At 41.9% G+C, this 20788-nt stretch overlaps 1 protein-coding gene across 1 annotated transcript in view; it reads right to left on the bottom strand.

Annotated features, from left to right (window-relative positions):
• Nucleotides 1–485: 485 nt before the first annotated feature.
• The window catches only part of PPEF2 (protein phosphatase with EF-hand domain 2), a 79276-nt gene continuing 58973 nt past the window's right edge, over nucleotides 486–20788 (bottom strand). Inside the window, exons 13-17 of the mRNA XM_075605411.1 lie at nucleotides 16727–16869; nucleotides 13769–13875; nucleotides 12377–12540; nucleotides 4156–4243; nucleotides 486–1604 (exon numbers count right to left, since the gene is read on the bottom strand). Of these exons, the coding sequence (XP_075461526.1) occupies nucleotides 1414–1604; nucleotides 4156–4243; nucleotides 12377–12540; nucleotides 13769–13875; nucleotides 16727–16869 (693 nt within the window). The 3' untranslated portion in view covers nucleotides 486–1413. The remainder of the gene's footprint in view (nucleotides 1605–4155; nucleotides 4244–12376; nucleotides 12541–13768; nucleotides 13876–16726; nucleotides 16870–20788) is intronic.

Genomic DNA, 20788 nt, shown 5'->3' with positions numbered 1-20788 from the left:
AGTGAAGGGGGGAGTGAGTGAGGAAGAGAGGGTAAGAGTGAGATGGGTAGGAGAGAAATACATATGAAGAGGGGGGGGGGGAAATAGAGAAGGGGGCTCGTGAGGTGTGAACTGGGGGGTTGGGGGCTCGCAAGATCGCCAACACGGGGTGGTCGGGGCCCCGTTCGAAACGCTAGTCCTGGGCCCTAGGAAATGTGTCATCGTCTCTGAACGCAACCTCTGAAGTATCTTACTGTTTCAGGGATAAAAATGGCTATTCGCAACCTTTAATGACTGACATATCAACAGTGAGAAAACACATATAGACCTAGATTCACTAAAGGTCAAACAGTAATATGAGGTTAGCACCCAGGAAATGAGTGGGGATTAACCTCTAGTTTGCCATACGATATATTGACATGCAATGCCTCTTTGGTATGCAAGGTAGTGTAATATTAGGAATATATTAAACCCTTTGTAGCCATTAGTGAACAGCTAGTCATAGGTGGACAATAACATTTTATTCAATCGGTTTTTAAAAAAATCATCTTTCGTAACACTTTTTAAAACCATGAAAGGATGATTGCGTTGACGTGGCATGTTTAGGTGGCTTTAACCTCTGCTCCAAAGAGAACTGTGCCAAGCGAGATTAGAAAGATTCACATATGATATTACTGGCATATATATTTGCTCAGTGATTGGTGCAAATTGCACTATTTTTGATACATATCTCCACAGGCTAGCTGCTGTACTGTACTGCACTATTATTTTTAAAACAAATGATTGAACTTGGCTTTGATTGTCCTTTGGCTTCTTCCCTCAAAGCTCTTCTTTTTGTCTTCTCAGGATTTCTCCACTACTTCGTACTCCCTTCTTTACCATTCTGTTATTTTTCATAAGCAACTTTAGCAAATAGATTTCCATGCTGCACACTAAAATAAATCAGTTGACCTGTATTTTACAGTGTGTAATGTTGCTGTTATTTGATGCTCCAGCCAGGTGTGTGTGTGTGTGTGTGTGTGTGTGTGTGTGTGTGTGTGTGTGTGTGTGTGTGTGTGTGTGTGTGTGTGTGTGTGTGTGTGTGTGTGTGTGTGCGCGCGCGCGCGCGCGCTCCGGTTTCTGTATTTAGAAGTGTGAGCATTTCTAGATTGCTGGGTTGTTGTGCTATAATTAACTCTCATAAACACTGGAGTATAAATTGTGCTTTGCAAGCTCCCTGAGACAGCATATTGAGCTTTAGGTCCTTTGTAGTAGAAGGAGAATGCAAAATATTATAGCTGCAAGGTTTAAACAAGCTCAATTATCTTTACATTGCATTAGATACAGTCCAGTCAAGACCAACCAAAGGGTCCTGGATATCACTGTTACAATGCAGTTTTATCAACTAGCTGCACTGTTAGTGGATTCTTTGTGAAGATCTGTCACTCTGTATTTCTATTTATCTTCAATGTGGGGTCTGTCGACTAATCGAAAGGCTTCCAGGAACTCGTTGATGTCTATGTTCCCGTCCTTGTTAAAGTCCATGCTTCGAGCCATGTTACAAATGGCTTCATCGCTGACCTCTATGTTTAAGTGGGAAATGAGCAGCTTCCATGTATGTTGAAACTCCTCAAATGAAATCAGCCCTGCATCAGAAGCAGGAAAATAAACAAATTAACCTCTTTTAGATGATAGGTTAAAACATAAGGATAGTTTTCTGTAAGGATGAATGTGTTGGTACAGGCCTCCCACCAATATATATTTGTTTCTCCTGCATTACCCTTCAATAAATCCTTACAAATCCAATGAAAACACAATCTTTTCACAGACTAAACTGAGTTATTGTGATACTGACTTGATTAGCTTTTTCAGTGAATGCTTTCAATAAGGGGTTGGGAAAAAGAGGAATCTGTATTTAGTTACAACTTGAAAACCTCAAGCTATGATGTTACCAACATTGGAAAACCCATGCAAAGTATGTTAATTTTATTATGGGCCAAAATATGTCATGGCTCATTATAATATGCAAATAAGATTCCATAAAATACCATTATATAGATATAGACAGGGCCTTATGGTGGCGAGTGTATTAGAACATAGCTTAAATATGGGAAACTTCAGAAGTATACAACAAAATACAAAAATACCCAATGCTACATCCAATGTGACAGAAAATACATAGTACAATACTTCAATGTTTGTATTCTCATAAGTATGGGTAATTTAGTTAAACTCTTTGGCCAAAGAGTTATAAGCCTACAGCCATGTCACAACATGACCAGTATGCAGGTCCCTAATACTACCTAGTATTCTCATTTACCTCTGCAGTGGAGGGAGAATGTTCTCAGTAGACCTGTCCTGCACAGGTATATGAAAAAACCTGCTACTTAAAAGGAGCGAAGGAGTGAGCTTAAACTCAGGAAGGATTGTGTGTTCATTAATTGTCAACTGGTAACAGTTGTTTGGAGGTTGGTGGCCCTTCCTCCCCGGGTTTAAACTCACTCCTCCCCATGCCACTATGCAGTGACGTGGCTGCAGGCTTATAACGCTTTGGCCAAATGGTTTAACTAAATGACCCATACTTATGAGAATACAAACATTTAAATATTTTACTATGTATTTTCTGTCACATTGGATGTAGCATTGGGTATTTTTGTCTTTAGTTGTATACATTTGGCCACGCCCAGTAGCACTCCTTTTGACACAAATATATAAAATGTGGTGGGCGCTGGGGTTAGAGCTTGCAGGGATTGTGCGTTCTTTAACTTCAGAAGTAGACTGGTAAATGCTCTTTTAAGGTAAATCTTTGTACATTTGAATGTTGAATCGTCAAAGCAGACGACAGGCAGTTCTGAACATGACTATAAGTTGTACTTTTTTGTCAGTTTGCAGAGAGTCTAATATTCACTTAAATCATTCAGAGTTGGATGTGTGTCTTTTTGTACCTGCTGTACACATTTCCAATGTCTGGGTCTGTGACGAAAATGGGGGTAATCAGTGCATTAATAAAGGCAGTGTGCTTGGCTGGTTACCCCTATTTCGTATTGGGGATGAAGAGGTTAATTTTTCATGCACTGTACATGTCTTATTTTTCCCTCTGTCCCTTGCTGTCCCCATTTTTCAGGATTGTATGTGCTTTCAGTAGCGTATATCCCAAGCACACACATATGAAAAATATAATTGGGAGATAAGGGGAACATGTATGTTCAATAAAGTGTATTTTTGCTGCAGGTTTTAAAATGGACAAGTAAGAGGAAGTTTTTTTTCTGCGGTCATTAAAATGCACACAAGAACCAAATGTTTTGATACCTATGAACTGGGTCACTTTCCTATGCAAGCTTCAAAGGTAACATGCTGGGCCAACGTCTGTGAGTCTCTGCATATGAAAGCCCCAGTCAGGTGGATGTGAGTTGGCCAGATGGAAGCTAAATAGGAAATCCTGTTGCCCATTTGGGCTAGCTCATCCCCTGAGTTTCCCTTCCAGCCTGAGCGAGGCCAGGTAAAGAGGGGAGTACATCTATGCTAAGTAGCCAAGGTGGCGTTGTCGCACAGACTCTGTGTGAACAGGAAATCCCTAGAGTGCCCACTCTCCAAACTGTGTGCAAGCAGGGGATTGGGGAATGATTTTTCCCACGCCTGGGGTTGGAGGGCTATGTTGGACCCTATATATACCCTATATACATGCTCCCCAAGCTATCCCCATTCGCTGATTTTTCTTGTAACATCTGAAGAAACTTTCCAAAGTTTTGCATCCAAGTCCAGCAGCCTGCAATTCCAGAAGTCAACGAATGCTTTCCAGCATAACAAGAAGTGCATCCCATCTTCAGGAATTTGTTTGTGCTGGGGGTTCTTTAACTAACCCCATGGACTCAGAATGGACATTTTGTTTTCCAAGGATTTATGGGCTTTGTTTGTTGCACCCCTTGCAAACAGACAGCACGTTTAAAAGACATTTTTCCTGTGGTCTCCGTTCACTGGACAATTTCCCCTATTCCTATACCAGTAAGTGTAATTATTAAGTGTATTCTGCAGTTGTCGTGTATTTGCATATCAAGGGAATAAATCTCAGTTTATTTTGCTCAACTTGTTCTGCTCAATTGGGATCCACAAAATATAAATTTGTGAATAAGTGCGTTCATCGTGACAGGGTCATGCAAAGATAATTTGATAAGAAGAGAGTTCACTAAGTACACTTACCTGAGCTATCGCTGTCTATTATCCTAAATATTGTCTCCAAATCTGATCTGTTTCTATAAAGAGCTTCCAGCAAGCTTGCATGTAAGTGCTGCAAAAGATAGATCAATGCAAACTAAATGATACAGTGAGGAAGCAATATCAAACTTTACAGTTACCAATATCACACTGCATTGAAGAGGCTATGTACAAGAATAATTAAAATGTATAATCATTTATATATACTCTAATATATACTCCCTATTTACAAATTAGTTATGGATGACACCATCTGACCAATACCCTCTCTGTCGCAAGTGAAATCAAAGGTCATAAAGTATGAGCTCTCATGTAAGTAAGTGTAATGAGATGACTGCTAAATCATATTTACTTTAATGTGAAAATCTCATCTTTTTCTTCTAAAGTGTGTTGCTCTTGTATGTATGTATGTATGTATGTATGTCTTTATTTATATAGCGCCATAACTGTACATAGCGCTTCACAGCAGTAATACACGACAATCATATCTAGCCCTCTTCCCCCCCCTAATCGCAGATCGGGTCCCCTAAGGTGTTCGGGGTCTGGCTAGATGTCTCTGTGTGGTGCATACCTGCTGGCAACAGGAGGGCCTGAGTCTCCTGCGATGACATGGGGGACAACAGGAACAGGTTACTGGGGTGAATGCCTTCGTCTTTGCTCAATGGTGCAGAGCCTCCATCTATAGTAAGCCCCAGGAATGCGGGGTGGAATCCTTACCACAGAGATTCCCCGCAGGGATGAGAGATTCCAGTCTCACACAAGGATTATCTTTAAAAGCAGCAGTCTCTTTAATGTCTTGGGCAGCAGCAGCAGCCGGCAGGTACAGTTGATGCACAGTCCACTAACTGTTCTCCCTCTGGATGTTCCCTGCCACCACTCTGGACCAAAGGCATCCAGAGTGGGGCTAGCTCTTCCCTCACGCCCTACACAGGGTGAGAGGTATTTGGTCCACCTCACTAACTATAGCTAGATCAGCTCTACTCATGAGCTGATCACTCCTCTCCTCACTAACTCACTATCACTACTGTCAGACTGACAGAACACACACCTAAATAGGAAATGCACTGCTCTTTTATGATCCTAGCAAGCACCACCACTGTGTCTCTTGCTTTGACACAGGGTCAGGTGACCTACCTCCACCACTCAGGGCAGTGCTTTAAGTGGGGGAAACCCATGATAACTCCTGGCGACCTGCCCTTACCAGGGATTATACCAGGAGGAGGATAGAACTATAGCCCCATTTCTTACCAGGGCTACACTCTCCCTCAGGTGGAATTGAATGGTCCCCACTTTGGCCTAATTTGCTGGACCATCCTGCAGGTGAACAATCTGTGAACATACAAAACATAGTTAATCAATGTTGTGTACACTAGACTGTAACACCCATGATGGCGACATAACACAGGGAAACTCCCAACATGGAGAACCCTAACTCAATTGTAATGACGGGGATCAGGCTTCTTCACTTCCCGCCCATTGTGATCCACAATTTTAACAAAGAAGTGTTGTACAGGCCCATTCTCCGGTCTGTACAGAATGTTATGCATAAATGTATTCCTGCCTGTACTCCAAGCCTTCATTATAGAACATATTTTGTCTTCCCTTATGTAGGTAGTGCTACCAAAATTAATTCTTAAATGCTCACGGACTGCATCTCTGAGCCAGGTGTCTCTCTGGTCCTCGATCTCCTGCATTATCGGCTCTGACACATATGGAAACTCATATCCATGAGATTGCCGGTATCTCACCGCTACGGCTCTGTCTGCCCTACTTAACTTAATAAGGTTCCGGTTCCCAGCCTTTCCTGGCAGTACCCAGAACTTTGGCTCCTCAGGCGCAATATCATCGTACAGAATAGATGAGCCTTTGGGGGTAATCACTTTTTGCATAATTACTCTCCACCTGTTATCTAACTCGTCGGCAACCTCCTGTGGAGAATAGGTGCCTACGTCCCACCAGTGATCTACAGTATCTTTCTTTATTAACACAAATGAGGTGCGGTCCATCCCCTCATGATATCCTGTGAATAACTGTGCCCACCATTTATCTCAGAGCTCATATGAGGATGACACACTCGTACCTTCCTCAGACTTTGCTCTGGAGGATACACCAGACGTCGCTGCCTCTGTAGAGTGCGAGCCTTTATGCCTTCCTCTGATGACATTCTTAAAAACCGTGAAATTCATCTTTGGTGGTTTGGGACTTACGGGGCCCGCTTTTGCAGTAGACTGGGACCCTCGGGCCCTACCTCTAGGAACAGGATTAAACACAGTGGGGTTAGGTACATGTGCAACACTTGACAATGGTATCTCCCCATCAGAACCCTCATCACTTGTCACCCAATCCCGCCAATCAGTTAAAAACATGGGCGTCTTATCCAGCTTACTCCCACTAGGACCCGGTGGCACGACACGTGATCTGGCAGGGGCAGTGGCCGGGGCAATGGCGCTAGGGGCAGTGACCATAGGATCGCCATAGTCCAGTACAGTTTCTCTGAGTCGGGCGATGCCACGACCGGTAGGTATTTTCTTACTGTCTCTTGCGGCAGCGCTTCGGGCTCCCCGCTTGGCTACTTGGGCCTTAAACTCCTCAAACTCTGCTTCCAGCCCAGCTCTCCTTTATGGAAGCAATCAAAGCTTCCGGGCCTCTGCGCCAGTCTGGCCCGGAAGTAACGTCATCGATGGTCGTCGCGGAATCTCCATCCACTCCTTGGTCTTGCACCGGAAGTGCGTCAAGGACCGGAAGGGGTGGTGGTGGACCTTCGCGGGGTCTTTATTGTAGGGCATGGCTCGATAGGCCAGAGGTAGAACATGCCACACTGTTGGCACCGTGCCGTTGTACTTGGGGCCGGTCCGGGTGACCTGCATTGGACGCACAAGCACCGCAGATATTCTCGGCTATCAACCTCCACAACCAGGAGGCCTCCTGGAAGCTGATAAGTGGTTACGCTTAGGTCAGCCATCTTTTGCTTTGGGGTTGATTCACTCAGCTTGCTAGTTTCGCATTTAGCTCCTTCTCCTTCACCAGTCAAGCAGAAGTGAAGTTCCTCAGCCTCCCTTCCTGTCCCTCCTTCCGCTGGGGAGGACTGTTGGGATTGGTTCTCAGTGTGCCCCCTCCCTCTGGTGGAAACAAGAGGAGGGGCACACTCTCTCTTTGTGTGACGTGGCTTCGTCCGTCGGCCAGTCACTGCACAGGTGGGTGCGGCTACAGCTTTCGCGCCGCTCCCTTCTTTTGGCTGAGGATCTGGGTTTGGCGCCAAACCCCTGCACATCTCTCGCCACATTTCTCTTGCCCCTGTTTGCACGCAGCACGTGCGCGATCTAGGCTTGGCGGGAGTCGCCATTTTAGACTGGCTGCAACACACGTTGCAGTGAATGACGCAGCTGTTGCCATTTTAACCTCCTCCATGCCTTGCAGAGCACATGTATCTCTCGCAGCCATCTTTAGTGAGCCCTCTAAGCCCACGATAGCGCTTCTCTCAGTGTCTATGGTGTAACCCGTTCCTAGACACTTACTACACTTAATGGTGCTCTAACAAATGAATATAATGCATGGCATACCCCAGGCTAAGCAGAACTCTCTCCTTGTACACCGCAGCAGAACTCTCTCCTTGTACACCGCACTCGCTGACGGTTCATTACAAGCACTCTGTGGTGTGTTTTCTGGATACTGGCTAGTATACTTGGCATTCTTAAGTACTGGGCGTCAACCTACTTTTGGCCACTCATAGTGCAGACCCTATGCTGAAGTCCCTGACCTAGTTAATAGGCTACCCCCACAGGAATCCTTCACTATCTGCCTCAAGGCGACTAGAACAGCTATAGCCACTTTATCCAAATTTACATCACCCTCCTAGGGCACCTAGGGTGTACTGTGTGAGAGGACTGTCTCTCCTGACTACCCCTAGTCTGCAAAAATGCCCATTCTTCTGCAGCACTTGCTCTGAAAGTGTACATACATCTTTCAGCTCTGCTTCGCTGAAAACCTGTCCTGTTTATCTCAGCAGCGCCTCCAACTCTAGCCCCTCTTCCCCCCCCCCCCCTAATCGCAGATTGGGTCCCCTAAGGTGTTCTGGGGTCTGGCTAGATGTCTCTTTGTGGTGCATACCTGCTGGCAACAGGAGGTCCTGAGTCTCCCGCGATGACATGGGGGACAACAGGAACAGGTTACTGGGGCGAATTTATCGCAATATGTGGATTTCTTTTTACAAGGTTATGTAACCATCTTACCTTCATTCCTAAAAGATACTTCCTCAGTCCTGCAGAATTTTGTTGACTTCAAATGGAAGCCAACGTATAGATGGCTGACCTGTGATGTGCAGGCACTATATACACACATCCCTCACGATAAGGGATTATTGGCAGTAAGATCGTTTTTGGAGGGTGACTGTACACTACACCCCCTCAACATAGAGTTTATTCTTGGCTCAATCGAATTCATATTGACTCATAATTATTTTATGTTCCTCTCCCAGTTCTTCTTGCAGGTTTGCGGAACTGCCATGGGGACACGTTCTGCCCCCAGCTTCGCAAACCTGTATATGGGGAACTGGGAGAAGCAGAGATTGTGGACCAATAATCCATTCCATCAGAATGTAATTGTTTGGCGGCGTTTCATTAACGACATCCTCTGCGTATGGACGGTGATGAGTTCAGTATGAATGAATTCATTAACTATCTAAATGATAACGACTTGAATTTAATTTTTAGTCATAAATCTGATATGAGCTCGATTGATTTCCTGGATTTGAAACTAACTGATAGTGGGAATGTCTCCACAAAAGTCTTTTTTAAAGAAGTGGACTCAAACAACCTACTGATGGCAACCAGTAACCCCAAGAGAACATGGATTTCAAATATTCCATGGGGCTAATTTGTTAGAATAAAAAGAAACTGCAGTAACCCGGAAGACTTTGAGGAACAAGCTCAGCAGTTATTCTGTAAATGTATTGAAAGGGGATATTCTGAATCCAGTTTATTACTTGATTTGGATAAAGTAAGATGTATGAATAGGGATTCCATGATTGTGCCAAGGGTGCCTAGAGTACCAGTAGATACTGGCAGATTCCTTTCATTACAACATTTAACTCAGTCAACAAAAAAGTTGAAGAGATTATCAAAAAACTTTGGGCTATTCTATGCAATGATCTAATCCTTGGAGATCATATTTCATTAACACCTACATTTATCTATAGAAAAGCTAGGAGTCTTAAAAACACACTGGCTCCAAGTGACGTATTTCCTCCTCATAATGCTAGAGATAAGCTTTGGTTAAGTAAACCCATTGGGAATTTTGCATGCGGAAATTGTTCTGCATGTAAATATTTACATAAAGATAATACTACATTTAAGTCAGCAATAACAAATGAAGAGTTTAAAATTGAGGATTTCATTAATTGTAACTCAACCCATGTAGTATATTTAATAGAGTGTGCTTGTAATATTCAATATGTGGGACTCACTAAGCGATGTCTCAAAGTGCGAATCCAAGAGCACATTAGAAATATAAAACATGGTTATGATAAACATAGTCTATCTAAACATTTTTTAAGGTATCACAATAAGGATCCCTCCACTCTTAGATTTAGGGGGATTAAGATTGTCCCTAAAGGTAGGAGTGGAGGTGATAGAATGAAAGATCTGTCTGTTCAAGAGACTTATTGGATTTACCAATTACAGTCCCTTTCCCCTAAGGGGTTAAATGAAGATGTTGATATCTGGTCTTTGTACTAAATTCATTGGTTTTCCTTCATGCCTGAGGTTATTACCTGTGGATGTGAATTATGTAACTAATCCTTTGTTTCTATATCTTTTAGTACAGTGGCGGCCACCTTTAGCCTCCTGCGGTCTTTTCCCCGCGATTTTAAAAATCGCGGGCAAAGCACGGGCTGATGCGGGCCGTTTTCGGCAATTTTTGGCGCCTGCGGGCATTTTCATTGTGTAGCGCTAAGCGCTTTCATTGTCTAGCGCTATTAACGCTATCTGGTGATTTCGGGCCACGCGGAAAAGGCCCATGAGAGACAGAAAACATCCCCGAATTTTTACGGGGATGTTGGAGATTGAAAGGGGCAGCGACAGTATCAACATGGTGCTGAATCTTTGACAATTGGTAGCCATTTAGATTTTTTATTTAGATTTTTTATTCATTTTTATGCATTAAATTGTATTTTATTTGTTTATATAACTTTGTATTATGCATGTATTGTTGCTGATCATTAGGTTAATCAGCTCTACAGCTGAATACCAATGCGGTGTGCCTACTTGTATTGGTTGTTTTGCTATTAACAATTAACCTATTGCAGATCTCTAGAAGGTATTTAATGTGACCATTTGCTCACTGCTTTCATTCCCTGATGAAGTGGCCTTTATAGTTGCTACGAAACGCGTTGGAATTATACTTTTATTGATCTGTTAGTACCCTAGTATTTTATCACTTTTCTGGCTAAGTGAAGAGCATGATTTCGGCACCTTCCTGGTTGACGCCCCTCCGGTGATGTCATCTTTGTTCGTCGGCGTGTATCGGCGTTCAGTGTGCTGGCGTGAGAGGCAGAGCTAACACTGATCGGTGAGACTGTCCCTCTACCAGCTACTCCTCAGCGGAGTTTGGGACTTACCCACTTTGACTACGGGGAAGCTACAAAGGGACCCTCCGCTCTAAAAGCCCAGCAGATGAGAGCACAGCACGATATGATTGCAGACTCCTGAGTTCGGGTGATCCGCTGCAGCCTTCTCCTGTGTCCTGATGTCCGAGTGGTAACAACTGTCTTAGTCACAGTTACATGCTTGTTTAACCTTTTTCTGATGTACGCAGAACCTTGAATTACTTTTTAATATAAATTGTTCATTCATACTTCACCATGAGCGTTGTGCGCTGTTTTGTGTTTTGTTTTGTCTATATTCAGGGTCTTGGACCACCCTATCATAGCAGCAGACGCTCCTCATTGGTAACCTAGTTACTTATACTCACTTGGGTATTTAGTGGTTATTTCACTTTACTTAATTCACTTTGTTTATTCATTATAGTTGCGCACTTGTACTGTGTTTTTCTCTACTGGGGTGAATGCCTTCGTCTTTGCTCAAAGGTGCAGCGCCTCCATCTATAGTAAGCCCCAGGAATGCGGGGTGGAATCCTTACCACAGAGATTCCCCACAGGGATGAGAGATTCGAGTCTCACACAAGGATTATCTTTAAAAGCAGCAGTCTCTTTATTCTCTTGGGCAGCAGCAGCAGCAGCCGACAGGTACAGTTGATGCACAGTCCACTAACTGTTCTCCCTCTGGATGTTCCCTGCCACCACTCTGGACCAAAGGCATCCAGAGTGGGGCTAGCTCTTCCCTCACCCCCTACGCAGGGTGAGAGGTATTTTGTCCACCTCACTAACTACAGCTAGATCAGCTCTACTCATGAGCTGATCACTCCTCTCCTCACTAACTCACTATCACTACTGTCAGGCTGACAGAACACACACTATATAGGAAATGCACTGCTCTTTTATGATCTCAGCAAGCACCGTCCCTATGTCTCTTGCTTTGACACAGGGTCAGGTGACCTACCTCCACCACTCAGGGCAGTGCTTGAAGTGGGGGAAACCCATGATAACTCCTGGCAACCTGCCCTTACCAGGGATTATACCAGGAGGAGGATAGAACTATAGCCCCATTTCTTACCAGGGCTACACATATAGATAACAAATAATGTAAATAACACATTAAGGAGATTAGTGCTTCAGACATAACAGTAACATTTTGGAAGGGGAGTGCTTGCTCCAAAGAGCTTACAATCTAATTTCCAACAAGTTCATAAGAGATGTCGAACCTGTATTACAACACTGCCATAAATATAAAGACCTTTGCTATGGCCATCATGTTTGCTTTAGTCAACATGGAAAGGAGCTTCAGATCAGCAGCATGACTGGAGCGGTTGATCACCAAAGTTAGGAATTAATGGAGAGCTCTAATAATAAGACTTCCTTATTACACTAGAGGCTGGATAATTGAATAGTTTGGGTTTTAAAATACAGTGCTCCTTTTTTTGTTGTTGTTGCTACCTGAATTCCTGAAGTGTGCAACTCAGAAATGTGTTGCAGGCCACACAGCAGATTGTAAATACAACATTAAGTAAAAAGTATACAGTATACAAAATGGAAATAAAAAATAATAAAATGAATGATCTTAAAAAAATAAATACAAAGAAAGCCAAGACGTACCTCTCGGATTGGTTGACACACAGAGAGTTCATCAAACCATTCCCTGTATCTCAGCTTCCCCTCTGGATTACTGCGGACCAGCTGTGGCCTCAGCATTCGCCAGGGCAGTCCTAAATTCAAGACAGACTCAAGTGCAGTGGCCCAGTCATTTAAAGTGATATAACCTGTGTAGATGAACAATTTTTTAATATCTCGTTTCAACACGATGGCTTGCTCTTCAAAAAGGCTTAGCACATGGACTTTGTGATATCCCTTTGATGTAATACACGTAAAAATACATTTATGTGAATTTCAATATGCAAATAATCCAAATGCATACATTTCCAGTTCAATGCAGGGATCAGCCCTTCGTAGCTATAGGGCTTGTTTAATACAAGATAAAATCAACTCCAAGCCTAGATACACAGATCTCTGTTAAGTGACTTTACATGACGTTAACATCATTTTATGCTTTATCAGATGTCTTCAAAGGACAATAATATAACGTTACATGATGTTTTCTCCCAAAAAGAGCGTTGTGTTAACTATAACAGCAGGAAGCATGGTACTTAGCCTTTAAAGTCTAAGGTAAACGCAGGTACTAAACATTACATTAGTTTGTCATACCTAATCTTGGTGTTTCTCACATTCAGACCTTGAAATGTGTAACACCACAGTTGGGTATGATTTACCTCCTCTTAACTTCCTTTTTATCTTTAGTTAAACACATATTTCAGAGTCTGTATTGGAGTAAGGCTAAGACATACTTAATGTCACATTAATGGAAGTTAATGCAACCTTGCGCTACGTTACGTTAAGCCTATTTCAATGAGATAAACGGACGTTATTTATGCATATAATTAGTGTTGTGGATATGTGTTAACCTCAGGAACAAATGACATCCGCTGTTGCTTTAAGTAATGTGACGTTATGAGCTCTGAGTTACTGGAGCTTTGTGGATCTAGCAACAAGGAGGAAATTATATATCACTGACTCTGCTGCAGACACAGTTAAGGGACCTGAGCAGCTGTCTGAACCTTGAAATGCCACAGGGTTTAGAGGAAGCCCATTTGTTGTATAGAAATATATTATACTACAGAGACATGAACAAAAGATGACGCTGTGTACTAAAGAAATCATTTGGGTTTTATTTCCTTGTTTGCCTAATGTTTGTTTCCACAGAGAGCTCTTGATCTAAATCTGCTTGGCATACAAAAAGGTTTCATCATTTTGCTGCAGAATTTCTGAATACTAATGCCTGGATTTGAAGAGAACATTTAAGACATGAAGAAAAACAGAATGACCACAACACCTTTTAGCCAGTCATAACCATAACCAAATGCAGTGGAACAATTATTGTTCATAACCCACACAAAACTCAGCGACTGTGAATTAGCTGATGATTTTACTTACCACTTTGCTTCATGTCATAGTACTTGAATGCATTCATAAGATCTGATTTATGAGAAAACAGTTTTTCCCTCAAGGCTCTCAGAGCGGACGCCTCCACCGTGCTTACTCTAGAAAACAGGGAGATATACACAGAAAGGACTTAAGCATTTTGTAAGTCCCAGTTGTGACTTATTTATGACAGCGAACAAAATGCTGGCCTACTGCATAGACCAATATATGAAACAAAACAGAGAAAAGAAGCGCGCACAATAACAGCAGGTGTCTTGCTGCAAGATATATCGCTCCAATCAAGGAGAGGGTTAATGCCAAAGATGACGAAGATCACACCGGGCTTAGAAAAATAACAAATGTATAATGTAGCCACAACTATAAACGTTTCGGTCCCAATATCAGACCTTCCTCAAGATCGATATCGTGACAAAGCTCTGACATGGGGACCGAAATGTTCATAGTTTTTGCTATATAATAAATGTGCTATTTTTCTAAGCCCAATGGAGTGCCGTTTAATCTTTTTCATCTACTGTGGAGACCAAACATTTGTTATTTCAGGTCATGTATAATACTGTATGTATTATTCTACCAGTGTAATAGAGTAGATGCAATGTGCAATATAGACATACAATCTCTGTTTACAATTGAGATGTGGAACCTGATGCCAAGGGAAGTACTGTAAGGGGAAACAATCAGAGAAAAGAACAAACAGCAGCCTACATTTACTAAGTATAGCTATTCTATAAGACATCAGACAACACTAAATGGCCCATTCACGCTGTAAGGTGTGTTCAGGTGCTGAAAGTTGTCTTATGGAGTAGCGCCAATTAGTAAGTATGGCCCATAATGTAGTCAAGGATATGGAGAACTTCCACCAGGTTATACAGTAAATATGACCTCTTATTTCACAAATTAAAGCCATAACGTCAGGGTTAATGGTAGTCATTATGTGGTGGTACAGATACAGTAGATTGAACCATACATGGCCACATATAAAGATTGCTGCCTAAGGCTGCGCTTATAGTGCCGGCGAAACGATGTCGCTCCAAAACAAAACAATTGACTCCCTCGCCAGCGCTTATAGTAAGCGCGACGGTGACGGAGCGACCAAAAATTTGGAAGCGGGTTAAGTTTGATTTTTTACAGACTGTCGCCACAGGTGACTGTCTGTAAACCAATCAATGACCCTGTCGCCAGCAACGTCACTGCAAATTGAATTACAACTTTCGCTAGTGGCGACGGTGACGGGTGACGTCATCGGTCGCCGGCGCTATAAGAGCGGCCTTAGGGGCTAGTTTATATAAATTCTGAAGGCTTTTATCACCATTGCAAAACAGAGTCAGTGCAAAACTGTTATCACCCTCTTTATGTAGAATGAATTGCTGATAGGGGGTTATCTTTAATTGCCAATGTACACCAGAGGTCTGGTTTGTGAAAGTGGTTTCCGGTTACCATGCACACACACAAATGAAACATTTAGAAAAATTCAATTTTGCATGGCTAATTAATTCACTGCCAAGGAGGGCCGCAGACAGATTTCCCAGGTCCAGGACTAGAGTTCGTTTGGGGCCCCCCCACTTCGTGCATGGTAGTATTGCAAACCCCCCCATTTCACACATCACGAGCCCCCTCTATTTTCCCCCCTCTTCCCATGTATTTCTCTCCCCTCAGTCTCACTCCCTCTTCCTCACTCACCCACTCTCATTCTCCACCCTCCCATGTATTTCTCTCCCCTGTATCACTCTCTCTTTTCCTCACTCCCTCCATCAACCCCTCTCTCCTCTCACTTGCCCCCACCTTCCATCAATTACCCCACACTCAATCCCCCCCATAAAATACATACCAAAAAAACCCACTGCCCTAAATACATTCAAACACCCCCACAACCCCAAATACATACCACCCCCCCAAATACATATAGCCCCCAATACATGTAAAAATACACCCACACCCAATACATGTAAAAATATACCCCTCCTCAATATATATATAAAAATACACCCCTCCCCAATACATATAAAAATACACCCACATCCCCCAATACATATATAAATAAACCCCCCAAATAAATTGAAAAAAATGCACCCCCAATACATGTAAAAATACACCCCCAATACATGTAAAAATACAAACCCCATTACAAGTAAAATTACAGCCACAATACATATAAAAATATCCCACCTCCATAATACTTATAAAAATAACCCTCCCGCACAAATAAATATAAAAATACCACCACTGCCCTAATATATATATAAATTCCACCTTGACCCCCACTACATATGATACATGTAAAAATACACCAACCCACAATAAATATAAAAATACACCTCCAATACATATAAATATACACCTCCCAATACAGTTTAAAAAATACACCCACCCCAAATACATATAAAAATACACTCACTCCAAATACATATAAAAATACACTCACCCCAATACATGTAAAAATACACCCCCCCAATACTGTACATATACAGTAAAAAATACACCCACTCAATACATATATACATACACCCACCAAGAATACATATAAAAATACCACCACCGCCCCAATATATATCAAAATACCACCTCCATCCCCACTACATATAAAAATATCACCCCTGGTACATATAAAAATACACCCCCAAATACATATAAAAATATCACCTCCACCCCCACTATATATATAAAAATATCACCCTCGATAGATATAAAAATACACCTCTCCCCCAATAAATTTGAAAAAAATACACCCGCCCCCAATACATATAAAAATACACCCCCAGAGGATCGGTAGCCGAGCCCGGCCAGAGGTTGAGCCCAACTTGCAGGTCCTCCCGCAACCCCCGGGCCCAGGACACCTGTCCCGACTCTCCCCCCTGTCAGCGGTCCTGCTGCCAAGGGCACCTATAATTCTATGTGTTGTAACAAATTGTAGGTCTCTCTAGCATATTGTGCTCTATGAGTAAAAAGCAATACCTTTGCCTCATGGTCAGCGTATTTGTAGTCTTGTTTGCTTGGTACTGCACAAAATGTGGAACCAGATCAGGCCCCAGTTTGACGTAGGCTCCTTTATTACTGCCAACTTCATAGTAATTTGAGGCTGAAAATATAGTCAGTACCTAAACAAAAGTAAAAAATGATGTGGTTTAATTTGTATTGTTTTTTAACAGCATACACAGTACATAAAGGCAATGTAAACGATGCAAGCTGATAAAACTTCCACCTGTATACCTGTATATACCATTGAATACAGCATACAAGCACACACACTGCACATTTGTAAAACAGGGTTTCTATACTTAATCTATCCACGAGGCTACATCTTTCCTATTAATAAACAGCATGGGCTGGTTTTCATGTACTCTTACAGTAGCTCACCAATTCTTATACCTTTTTGGGGTCTTCTACAAAGGTAAAAAAAATCTCTTCTTGCAATTAGTGCTAGTTTTCATGATATGATGTCCAGTCCAAACTCCATCCAGTCCGGAGTGGGGAATGTAAAGGTCCGAACTGGCTGAAGCTAATTAATGAGCCTCCTAGATATTAAATTATTACATTTAATAATTAAATTAATTCATTATTATTATTGGCCAGTAATGCCCTGTTCTTCAGGGATTATTACTTAATTATTATGCTATGCTGTTCTTTGTATTCTTTTACTCAATACAATGTATCAACTGAAGTTTGCTGAAGAAATCTACGCATCCTTAGGGACACTCTACATACTGAGCTAAGTACTATCTTTACACACTCAAATCTATCAGTGTCGAACAACGTTTTACAGATGCAGCGGCCGTTATTCGAACAAATCATGGAGCCGTTTTCGTGTGCGCTACTGTACTCCATGCGTCATTAACACGGCCAATCGCCCCAGACACACGTGTTTATCCCGGCTGCTTCGTTTGAATTTCATGGATTCTGTGCAATTAAATGGCAATGAAATTAATGAATTGTAATGTGTACAATACTGTGCTACAGTGCCACTGTGTCAATTTCAGGTATTTAAAAACCAGAACACTAAAATGCCATTTTATGCACTTGCGTCTTAAGGCGGTAAGGTTGGAAGTACAGTTGTGTGAAAAAGAAATTACACGCTCTTTGAATTCTATGGTTTTACATATCAGGACATAATAACAATGCTTTCCTTAGCAGGTCTTAAAATTAGGTAAATACAACCTCAGATGAACAACAACACATGACATATTACACCGTGTCATGATTTAACAAAAATAAAGCCAAAATGTGGAACCTATGTGTGATAAACTAAGTACACCCTTACTCCTTCCATGGGAATTGAGATGTTAAGTAGCAGACAGGTGCTGCTAATCAAATGCCCTTGATTAATTGATCATCAGCAAGTGTGACGACCTCTATAAAAGCCAAAGTTTTAGCAGTTTGCTGGTCTGGAGCATTCAGGTGTGTGTTAACACAATGCCAAGGAGGAAAGACATCAGCAATGATCTTAGACAAGCAATTGTTGCTGCCCATTAATATGGGAAGGGTTATAAGACCATTTCCAAACAATTTAAAGTCCATCATTCTACAGTGAAAAAGATTATTCAAAAGTGGAAAACATTCAAGACAATTGCCAATCTTCCTAGGAGTGGACTCCCTGCATATTCTCCACAAGTTCAGACCATGCTATGCTCAGAGAAATTGCAAAAAACCCCAAGAGTTACATCTCAGACTCTACAGGCCTCAGTTAGCATTTTAAATGTTAAAGTTCATGACAGTACAATTAGAAAAAGACTGAACAATTATGGTTTGTTTGGAAGGGTTGACAGGAGAAAGCCTCTTCTCTCTGAAAAGAACATGGCAGCACGGCTTAGGTTTGCAAAGTTGCATCTGAACAAACCACAAGACTTCTGGAACAATGTTCTTTGGACAGACGAGACCAAAGTGGAGATGTTTGGCCATAATACACAGGGCCACGTTTGTCGAAAACCAAACACAGCATATCAGCAAAAACACCTCATACCAACTGTCATGCACGGTGGTGGAGGGGTGATGATTTGGGCTTGTTTTGCAGCCACAGGACCTGGGAACCTTGCAGTCATTGAGTCGACCATGAACTCCTCTGTATACCAAAGTATTCTAGAGTCAAATGTGAGGCCATCTGTCCGACAGCTAAAGCTTGGCCAAAATTGGGTCATGCAACAGGACAATGATCCCAAGCACACCAGAAAATCTACAACAGAATGGCTGAAAAAGAAAATAATCAAGGTGTTGCAATGGCCCAGTCAAAGTCCAGACCTCAACCCGATTGAAATGCTGTGGCTGAACCTTAAGAGAGGTTCTACAAGCTATTGAATCATAAGGTATACTTAGTTTTTCACACATGGCTTCTTCATTTTGACTTTATTTTTGTTAAATAAATCATGACACGGTGTAATATGTCATGTGTTGTTGTTCACCGGAGGTTGAATTTACCTAATTTTAAGACCTGCTAAGGAACAGATGATTGTTATTATGTCCTGATATGTAAAACCATAGAATTCAAATAGGGTGTACTTTCTTTTTCACACCACTGTAGTCCCGCACCATCACATGGGTATTCCGAGGTATAAACTGCGTGATTTCGTAAAATTATTGCCGCTGCATCTGTACACTTACATCACTCCAGACAGGGACTTGTTGCAGCAAGGTACTATGTTAATGAGTGATATCAGAAGGGTTCCTTAAGTAATTGATTGTTTCTGAGGATAATGCTACTGTACTTTAGCAGTACAGAAAGGATGTGAAACTCATGGGTAGCGTGTGCCATTTTGACCTAATGTGGTGAAGAAATGAGCCTGGAGAGGCTAGACTGCAGAATATAATATCACTATTGAACAGCATTTTCTAAATAATTAACTTAAAACAACAGTTGTTGATGTTCCCAAAGAAACAGAACCCAGATTATTGAGGAATCTAAGTACAGTGCAGCCGCTGTGACACAAATGACATTACAATTTCTAAGTAGAAGGTTAGAATACTTCTGTCATTTTCCTTGATACAGTATTTCAGTAGAGAAAAAGTGCTCTGCATTTCCACCTTTTTCTCTACTGATTTCTATCACCGCGGTTTGCACACCGAAGGATCTCCACTGACTACAAGGATGGACAATCGGCACTCAGGAATATATATGAGTTAACCCATTTTGGATCCCCTTGAATTATGTGACAAGTTTCAATTTCTTTATTATGGGAGATTTTTATTGTGCCATTTTTATTCTACATGTGGGTAGATACCACTAGGCACTATTCTATATTACACTTATGTTCTGGAAAGAAGGTTCTGGACTTCATATATTGCTATTTATATTGCTGACAGAGTAGATTGTGTCTAGAGCACCGGATCCTTCTGGATATTTATCCTTGATATTTCAACCTAGAAAAGGTGTGTATATTTTGAATGGAACCACTTTTAAAGTATTTCATTGTTGCATTATGGAGTAAACTTGTAGACTATTACATGTATTATTTAATAATTCATCACAATGCTTTTAAGACTCAATACAGCTGGTTTCTTTTAAATTAGACGTTCATTTTATATGATTATTTATTACATTTGAGTTTTCTATTTTATAAGACTGATGGTAATCCAAATTTTTTTAATTTATGTAAAAAGCGTAGTCCACAAGACACCTATCAGTACTGGAAGACACCTTATGATTATCGTTGCCAGGTGTCCAGTATTGAACCGGACTGTCCTGTATTTGCACACCCTTTACAGTAAAAAAAAATAATTGAGGTAATACTGGACATTTATATGTCCGGCATTACCTCTCTGGACATACTGTAGTGACCTGACCGGCTTGGGGAGTCGTGGGATTTCCCTGTGCAGGGAGAGAGAAGGGCTGTAGCTAGGGGGCTGGGTAGCTTCCCCCATCCTGATTGGCTGCTGCTGGGTAATGCAGCCAATCAGGAGGAGGTGTCCAGAGCCTGGGGGTGGGGCCATGGAGATGAGGAAACAGCATGGATTTGTGAGAGGTGTGTGTGTCTCAAGCTCATCACACCTTTACCTGTGTTCAATATTTTGGGAGAAGCCACCCTGGCA

This window comes from Ascaphus truei, chromosome 1, assembly GCF_040206685.1.
Source record: "Ascaphus truei isolate aAscTru1 chromosome 1, aAscTru1.hap1, whole genome shotgun sequence".
In the NCBI taxonomy this organism is placed as follows: domain Eukaryota; kingdom Metazoa; phylum Chordata; class Amphibia; order Anura; family Ascaphidae; genus Ascaphus; species Ascaphus truei.
Note: the sequence above shows the minus strand (reverse complement) of the source record. Positions and strands in the feature narration are given on the sequence as shown.